Raw genomic sequence first — 9,685 nt, 5'->3', positions numbered from 1 at the left:
ACAATTGATGAAGGTCCCAAACAGTTTATACACACTCTTGTACCCTTATCTGAGTCCCACTGACTTTACCAAATGTTGCAAATGCAGGATTCAGAGTGACCTAGACAAATTGGAGGATTGGGCCAAAAGGAATCTCATGAGGATAAACAAGGACAACACAAAGTCCTGCACGTAGGACAGAAAAATCCCATGCACCAGTACAGGCTGGGGGCTGACTGGCTGGGCAGCAGCTCTGCAGAAAAGGAGCTGGGGGTTACAGTGGACAATGAGCTGAATATGAGCCAGCAGTGTGCCCTTGTTGCCAAGAAGGTTAACAGCACACTGGGCTGCACTGCTAGGTGTGTTGTCAGTAGGTCAAAGGAAGTGTTTCAGCACTGGTGAGGCCACATCCAGAGTACTGTGTTCAGTTTTGGGCCCCTCACTACAGAAAGGATGTAGACAAATTGGAGAGAGTCCAGCAGAGGGTAACAAAAGTGGTGAGGTGGCTGGGGACATGTTTTATGAAGAAAGACTGAGGGAACTGGGCTTATTTAGTCTAGAGAAGAGGAGACTGAGAAGAGACTTAAGAGCAGCCTTCAACTACCTGAAGCGGGGTGCGAATGGGGATGGAGCTAGACAGTTCTCAGTGGTGGCAGATGATACAAGGGGCAATGGTCTTAAGTTGCAGCAAGTGAAATTAAGGTTAGATATTAGGAAGAATTTTCTCACTAGGAGGGTAGTAAAATACTGGAATAGGTTACCCACAGAAGAGGTGGAATCTCCCTCCTTGGAGGTTTTTAAAATCCAGCTAGACAAAGCTTTGGCTGGGATGATCTAGTTGGGGCTGATCCTGCTTTGAGCAGGGGGTTGGACTAGATGACATCCTGAGATCCCTTCCAACCTTAACTGTCTATGATTCTATGAATTTTTTCATGAATGGGACAACAAAAAGACAAGAAAGAACAGCTGTATGTTTTCCAGGGGTAAGAAAAAGTGACATAGTTACAAATTAGTTCTAGGGTCTAACACAGTTACACTCATGTTGAATGATACCATGCTCTGAAACAGTGGTTTTCAACTTTTTTTCATTTGTGGACCCCTAAAAAATTTTGAATGGAGGTGCGGACTCCTTTGACTTGTAAGTGGGGGTATTCACCTGCTTTTGACTGATCACTGTCATCTTTCACAAACTGCTTAAACATAGGGGTTTAAACCCCTTAAACCTGGGGCGGTCTGCAGACCACAGGTTGAAAAGCACTGCTCTAAAAACAATGCTGTAGATTTCAAGCAACTCAGCTGAAACTGATTTCACTGGACACTGAGTAAAGGTAGCAGAACTGGGGCCTATCTGATGCTTTCTAATAAATGCATTAGGAATGTGAAATATAGTGATAGTATCACCTTGTGACTCAGTTTAGGCAATCCAGCAATTGTGAAATCACTGGCTGACTGCCATGATCAGCTGCCATGGAACAGTTGCATTCCAGCCTTTCACTGGACTCCTGAAAAGGATCACTTGCCATGAAGTATTTTTCCTCTTCTTTCATAATCACTCCTCCAGAATAGATCAAGTTACCTTCTGAAAGAAAACACAATCGTATTCTTTATTCTGCTTTTGCTCTCTTAACACCCTTGTCCCTTTCACATAGTATGTCCTCTCGCTTGCTTTGGGGCTCGAGGAATGCTTGAACCTCCATGCTATTGTTCTAAGATGCGTGTGGACAGAGAGAGAAACCTGTTTGGAAAGTCTGACTTGAGGATTTAACCCAGGGCACTGCTGACACCTGCTGGCTCTAAAATGTTTTGACTCCGGAGAGGAGAGTGGCTGTGGGATAAATCTATGACCTGGTTATTAGCTGGTCTTGGGTGACAGAAACTGAGCCTTGTGCAGATACTCCTAGCACGTGCAAGCCGAACTGGTCCTGCCACTGAGCACTACTGCTGACACCTCCACAAAAGCGAACAGCCCGGATCTGGGGCTGGGGTATAGTTCAAGGCTTAGGAGGGCGGGTTGTTTCTCAGAACCAGCCCAGGAAAAACAGTTCCTGGAAACATTTTTCAGATGTCCAGCCAGCCGGCGGGGCAGGGGCCCTCCGAGGCACTGGACGGGAGGAAGCCGCACAATGTCTGCAGCCACTTCCCCGTGACTTGAAGTCTCCCCCCCCAGGGGTCCTGGATGCTTGGCAGGTTTCTCTTGGAGGGACACAGCCTTGTAACGGGGCTTGTTTTCATTCTGTGCACTTGGTTTCTTGCTTTCCGGGGGGGGAAGGACGACGACTATTTTGAGTCAACCGTGGCACTAACTCCTTCCAAACGAGGCCTGAGGGACTCTCCCGCCCCCCGCGTGGTGTTGTGCAGCCGTCCCCTCAGCCCGGCTCCCTGAGGGAAGCTCCCCGTAGCTCCCGCCCCCGGGCCCGACCTCAGGCTGCGCAGCTCCCCCAGGAGACAGGGCATTTCCAGGGAGCTTCTCCCCCTCAGCTGCGAGCGAGGCAGACTGACCGGGCTCCTGCGGCCGGGCCGGGGCGGGGCCTGAGGGCGGAGGTGGCGGCCGCCACCTGCTGAGCGAAGCCGTCCCTGCGGTATTTAGGCGAGTCGGGCCGGGCGCTGTAGTAGGCGGGAGTTGAGCAGAGTGAGGTGCTAGCATGACGGAGGGTGGTGTGGAGAACCCGGTCTTTGAGCCGCCCAGTCCCGACCTGAGGCGGCAGCAGCAGCAGCGCAGCGCTGGCCCGCCGCGCCCGCCGCCCGCGCCGCAGCAGGTGTATGAGGAGGGGCCGTGCGGCTGGGGCCGCTTGGCCCCCAGCGCTCTGCAGCTCTGTAACAACGCCGAGGGCTACTTGGCCGCCTACAGCCTGCTGGCCATCTTCCAAGGTAACCCCGGCCTCTCCTCGCCCTCCTCTCGTCCCCTGCCTCAGCTCTGCGGCAGCAGCTGCCGGCTCTTTGCAGGGAGGGAAGTTGAGGTTGGGTGAGGACGTACACAGAAACCTAGAACGCTTGGTTTTGAAATGATATTTTTTTGTTAGGCCAACTGGGGAACTGTGAGGAAGTAAGGCAGTGCAGCAGGCTGCCTGTGAGGTGGTGGCATCTCCATCCTTGGAGGCTCTTAGGGGTGAAGCCCTGGCTGGGATGATGTAGCAGGGGCTGGGCTGGGTGACCCCCCTGAGCAGGGGCAGGAAGGCACCTTTCCATGTTTCCCAGCTGCTACTTGTGGATGGGGGTTGAGGTGACTTGAGAATCTGGCCCTCCAGCTGTGGGGCTGCCTGCAGAAGTTGCAACTTTTCCCTCAGAGGAGAGAGTATAGGGTGGTGGGGTGCCTTTCCTCCCTCTGCTCTCTCCTTTTGCGGACAAGGTGTCCTGCCTCAATGGGCTGCTGCTTGGTTGAGGCTGCAGAGTCCTTGGAGTTGGTTGGTTGCCAGCTCTGGATGCCAGTACTTGTTTTCTTGATGTCAGTGTGCCCTCCTAGTGTTTCCTCCACCAACTGTGGGATCTTGGGCTGTTGCTGAGCTGGGAGCGGAGTGTTTGTCTTGGGAGCTGAGTTGAGATGACAAACCACAGCAGTGTTGGAAAACTGTTCCCTAAAAAACTCTCTCCCAACCCAAAATCCAAATCTCTCCAACTAAGCAATGACAAGCAATAGGCAAGTGCCAAGGCAAGCTGGCACTGCCTTTCACTCACCAAGAAAGTATTAGTGAACGGGAAGTGGATTTTTAAACCCTTGCTTTCCTCATGCTGCTAACCAGTGTAGTACTAGAAAGAAAGCTACGCTCTAACTGAATCTGCTGTTGTGCATCAGCCCCGAGGACCCTAATCCTGGCAACCTATAACTCTGGGAAGTTGTATATGTACCTAAGTCTCTGCAGGACTGGGACTGACATGGGCAGGGTAACTTAAGCAGATCTTACAAACACCTTGGGCTTTACTGAGTCAGAAACAAATAGTTTCTTCCTGACTTCTTAAAATAGGTGGTTCTTGACCTTGTTGGGCTCAAGGCTCCCCTCACTCTTGAATACAGAAAAATAACAGAGCATTCTTTCTTTTGCTAAGAACTCCTCGGGTCAGACTGTTTTTAACGCTATCATACAAGTAGTCTTGGTGCAGTCCTAGAGATGTGGGAATTAGTTCTGTCAAGTACTTTCTAGATGGCATGGGTAGTGTAGCTTGAGGATGGATGTGGGCCTGACTCGCATCAAGGAATCATGTGTATAAAGTCCTATCTGATGTTTCTTCAGAAGCTGTTTTTTAAAATTAAATTATTTTGTGAGAATTTTCATAAATTCATTCATATGGAGGCGAGGGGGAGGCAAGACTGAATTTATTTTCTGGAGAAAAGGCAGAGAGCCCTGTGCTAACAGTAGGCAATAGACTGGTTATGAGGGCATTTGCTTGGGTAGTAGAAGACTTAGTCGGAGCTGGTAGGCTCTTCTGGGACAGAGTTCTCTTCAGATTTTGATTAAAAATGTGATTTCTGGACACGAGTTTTGGAGACCTGAACCGTTTTCATGAAAACTCTCTTATTTTTGAGAAGTTGACATCTTCTGATGAACTTGATGGATGTGGTGGTGGGGAATTCTACTGACTAAGCCTAGAAATGTTGCCCAGATAGATTTGCTTGCCTTTTTTAAGACAAGAATCTGTATAGACTTAGATATGATATGGCAGACACTTTAAAACTTCTTGATATGGGTCAGCCTTGGTTGATGTCCTTTTAGTAGTAAAACTGTGAGCTATTTTGAGTAGAAGTTGCCACTTATGGTCTGTTATTCTGATGTACATAACCTCTGCTAGATATGGGAGAAAGCAAGTTAGCTTCTTATTGACGCTTGGCAATCTTGCTCTCCATTGAAAACTTTCTTTTCACTGTGTCTGGGGAGTTAAGGGGAGTGTTTTTCTAAAGCACCCAGGCTTGACTCTAATGTCAAAGGAGTTGTAGCACTCTGGCAAACCGTGCCATTAATCTATCAACTTTTAGAAACTACTATCAAGGTCCCTTTTGAAAATCATGTTGCTTCAAATATTTGGAAACTGGAAGGAAGGGGTATGGTAGGTTTAGTTTAGTTTGTTTTTTTACTAGGCAGACTTCTTTGCTTACAAACTCCTATTAGATGGTAGTAGCATCCAGGTTTTTATAGTTAAGTGCCTTGAATTTTTGGTTTTGTGGTGCTTATTACTTGGCCTTAAATGAGTAACTTTATGCATGTCTTTGTATCATTTTTAAATAGTACAAAGTGAAAAAATGTCTACTGTCTTTACCAAGGTTCAAAAGGTTTTATAATAGACCAAACAAGTTGAGAATAGCCCTTTCAAATGGGAATTGGCACTTTTTAATGATCTATGCTAAACCCAGTTAGAAAACTTGTTTGATTTGAACTTCAAACTACACTTCCTTATTCCTTGTGGTGCCAGTTGCCAAGTCGCTATGTTTGTTTAGTTCTTGAGTATTAAGTATCTCTTTTGGGCCATGGCCCAAAACAGTGAATGGCTCTTAAGGTACTGGGTGCTGACTTGGACCAACCAAGTTGTATTTCTGGTTATGTAGCAGACCATCCTTGGTCTGTTAACTCAGAACTATTGAGATCCACATGCATGTTTGCATACTCAGCACTACTGCTGACACCTCCACAAAAGTTAACAGCTGCTTGCACTAACAAGACTTATTATAGGCTTTCACTAGCAGGAAACTTGCTTATTTTTTTCCAAAAACAATTTTTTTTATAACTATAATGTAGATAAAGTTGCTGTAATATTTTATAGCTTTCTAATAATATTGTGGTTAGTGAGGTTGAAACAACTTTATGCCAGGTTCCAAGAAGACTTTGGCATACAAGTAAAAAGCCACTGTGTAGCAGTTTGCTACTCTTACAGGTGCCCAACCTCACTAGGCACCCCTCTCCTTGAATTGAAAGCCCGTACCTGCTTGATGTCCTGATCCAGCATGCCTGGACTGGCTCTAGCTGAAATATAGCCAATCCCTATGTGAACCCAGTGGGACTGAGAAACTCGGTTGTGGTGTTTATGGGAGATGTGCTCTATCTACAGTGAACACATCCCAATAGGTGTGGGGTCTGAAATAGTTGTAGCAATTTTCACATAAACTGCAACTGCTAAACATGGAGGTAGTCACTATTCTCTAATGGAATAATTAGAGCACCCCACTAGAAGTAGGGGAGCTGGATGCTGTTCTTCTATTGACTAAAGTGAGTTCCAGCATACATTCCTGACCTAGAAGAGTGCCGTACCTACCTAGCTACAGACTTATGGAGATGGAGAGCAGAGATGCTTTCTGTTGCAACTCTGCTGCTACTAAGAAATGAAAGGGTGTATGGTGTTGAGGCTTAGGATTTCTTTTTTTTTCTTTTGGGACAGAAGAAACTTTTATAACTTAAGGGCAAGTGTACTAAACTGTGTGGAGGAAGTCCCCTGGTCCTCTACATCTTGTTAGAATCCAATGATCTGTTTCATATTGGGGTGGGGGGAAGTACCAATCTGGTTCCCAGACTCACTGCATCAAAGACTTGCCCTCTTGTGGGGCTAAGCCACTGAGCTACACAGCCATGCCCTCCTGCTCCATCAAATGCATTTTTGCATTGCTCTTTGTATTATAGCCTAGCCTTCATGGGTACCCATGCCTCAGAACCACCTTCAGATTGGGGTTATTGCACTGTTTTGGAATTTTGAGGGTGTGGCTTTGAGGTAGAGGAAGACTTGGAACCCCTGTCTCCTCCTTCAAAAGAACCCACATTTCTTTTTGGATGCACAAAAGGAATATTGCTCCTTTGGCAGCTGAACTTTAAAAAGAGGTAAGTTCTCACTAGTTTTCATTCTTGGGAGATTCTAGGCTCTGGATCCCAAGTACTACATGAAACCCTATTTTGGGCATCCAGGCTAAGGACAGATGTTCAAAAAGCCTGAGCCTGAATTGATTGCATTTTTGCAGGTTAGACTAACCTGCCTAGATTGAATTGGTTTGCAGCTGCACAGACTTTCCCTCTGGACTGAAGAAATGCAGGCATATGCCTGCAGTGGCTTGGGTTGTGGGGGGGGTGGGCATTAGAGCAGCCCTCCTTTCCCTTCTGTGGTGCTGAGCAGAGGGGGTTGGGGGGCATGGCCAGGCCCTGGCAGGACTTTTGATTAGGGAGGGGTTTAAACCCCTACCCTGCCTGCATAGTCCCAGGCTTTTCTCTGCTTGCTGCTTAAGGTGTGAGTGTTGCCAGACCCCAGCTGTGGGCTAGCACTCTGAGGCAAAGCAGGTATGTGGAGTGATACAGTACTTTTCAATCTCCCCCTCCTGGCTTCTTCATACTGTCTGCAAACCTGACAGGTGAGGGAGGGAGCTGATAGCACAGTATTTATCAGCCCATCAACAAAACAAGCTTCTCATTAGTTCAAGCTCTTCTTAAACAGCTTTTTCCAAGGAAGGAATGGAGGAACACTACCAGTTCAGGTGTTGACTAAAGCTCTAAGTGGACACTGTTCTGTGTGCCTGTTCCAGTGAAATTGGATGGACACTTGCACCTACCCACTTATGCATTAGCTAGCATACCACATGTTTGGGGTCTGTACTGTGGGAGATGGGGCTAGTTCTTGGTGACTCTGCTTGATGCATGGTCTATTTTACATTTTACTTTTGACATAAAATATTTACTCCAGACCCTGGATTCTGTTGTGAAACCAGGTGCTCTAAAGAAGCATTATGTGAATGTGTCTGTCCTTCTTGTATTGGATTTGGACCCCTGTAAATAAGACTGCTATTTACAGTCTTGCAGTGTTGCTAGTGTCAATGGGAGTTTTGAGAAGTTTCTCTTGCTTAACTAGCTTTAATTGCCTCTGTTACTAAATAGTGATGATGCATCAGTTGACCATGTGTAATAGGGAAATATTCATTCATTTAAAATATTATTGAAAGTTAATAGTGGTTGTCAGGAAAAGCACTGCATATGCACACAGACTCTCAATGAGATGTGCATCTAGCGCTTAATTCAAAGTAAGTTTATATACTGGTGACACAATAGAAAGTGTCTTTAAACAAATGCATATCGTATAGTTAATCCATCTCCTGGGTTAGGGAGGGATACGAAGCCTAATTTGATATCAACGTGGCTTAGATTTGATATCCAGGTTTATAAATTGGCCCCCACTGCCCTTCCATAAGACAATAGGTCACGCTTTAAAAGAATATTGTAGCTCTTGCATATCCCGACTCTCTTTAGATCGTATCTAAAACAAACTTCCCACAATTGTTTGGCAAATTGTAGATGCAGAGTTACAGTGGTCCAAACAACTGGAATTCCATTGTTCACATAGTGATATGGTGCAAAATCACTTCTAATGTAGCTACAAGTCTACCTGCCATTCAGAAGCCAGTATCTGAGAAGGTGAAATGTTCTCTGCTGATGCCAGTCCCCAGAGTGGTAAAATATCACCAGTATTATCTAGCATAGTATTGTCTTTTATCGAGCCTCCAAATAATGCATCGAAAAGTTTCCCTCCCACCTTTTCTCGCGTGGGAAGGAAGGAACTCTCAATTTTTACTGGAGCATAGACTATTGAAAGCTGAGAAATAATTCAGCAGCTTGAAATGGAATAGTGTGGTCTAACTTAAGGCTTGTCAGCAATGCTTATAACTTAATGAGCTATATAAAGACTTTGCAGTGTAGTAGTCATTCCTGAAAGCAGCTACCATTGTTAGTAGTTAATAACTTTCTGTATGTCACACAGAGCTGGCTAGAAAACTGCCTGCTTTCTTTTAGCTTTGCCTTTTCTGGCCTCTTAAGGTGTTGGTATTCCCACATTTCTGGAATATATTACTCTGAACTTGTAAGGCAGCATGTGCTTAGGTGACTAAATTTGAAGTCTGAGTCACTGCTGCATGTATGCATTTGTGTATTAGTAAATCCAGAATACATGTCCAAGTTGAACTACAATGAGTGCAGATCCTACAGTATACAGCTGCAGGAGGGCATGATAATAAACTGTCTTCACTCCTGTTTCCAGATAGTGTCCCCTCCTCTGTGAGAACCTGGGCTTTGCTTGTGTAGGTGGATCTTAACTCTTTGTGCTGATGCCAGCAATAAGATGAGTAGAGTAAGGTAGACTTAAATCATTGTCCACAACCCTACTCTAACTATATTCTGCCCATCTGGAGGGGGTTCAGGTACTTGAGCAAACACTTAGCAAGCAAAGCTAAGGGGGATATTGTTTACGGTGTGCTTTTCCACTAAATGTATATATTTCAATTGTGTTCTCTATTTATAGTAAGATTTTTCTAAGAAGGTTGGGAAGAACAGCATGTAAATCTGAAGAATGTTACATGTCCAAACTGATGTTTTAAATTATGCTTGGGCACAATGTCTGCAATCAAAGCTGTGACCAGTTGCTTCCATTAAACACCCTAGAATCTTAACCACTTAAAATCAAAGCTTTGCAGCCACTAAGCTAAATGAGTAGCTAAATGGTTAGCTGCAGGAAAGCTAACCATTAAACTAGTAATAGCTTTAGTAAAGAAAGTAAAAGATGTAAATATTTGCTAATGGATAACATCCTAATATTTTGATTTAATACCTAGCGTAGCCATGTGTAGTAGTCTTCAGGTCATGACTAAAATGCAGGTAGTTGAAACACCTTTTTTTGTTAATGTTTGCTCTGAGTTGCAACCTGCTATTGAGATCTTCTAGTTTTCCTCCCTTCCTAAAGTGATTTTTTTTTTTTTTTT

General features: G+C 45.2%; 1 protein-coding gene across 1 annotated transcript in view; it reads left to right on the top strand.

The window, feature by feature from the left end:
* Positions 1-2,606: 2,606 nt before the first annotated feature.
* Positions 2,607-9,685, top strand: part of SLCO4C1 (solute carrier organic anion transporter family member 4C1) — an 88,260-nt gene continuing 81,181 nt past the window's right edge. The window contains exon 1 of the mRNA XM_019517210.1: positions 2,607-2,847. Coding sequence (XP_019372755.1) covers positions 2,622-2,847 — 226 coding nt within the window. The 5' untranslated portion in view covers positions 2,607-2,621. The remainder of the gene's footprint in view (positions 2,848-9,685) is intronic.

The sequence above is a fragment of the Gavialis gangeticus genome, unplaced genomic scaffold, assembly GCF_001723915.1.
Source record: "Gavialis gangeticus isolate Ggan-Ray unplaced genomic scaffold, GavGan_comp1, whole genome shotgun sequence".
Lineage (NCBI taxonomy): Eukaryota > Metazoa > Chordata > Crocodylia > Gavialidae > Gavialis > Gavialis gangeticus.
Note: the sequence above shows the minus strand (reverse complement) of the source record. Positions and strands in the feature narration are given on the sequence as shown.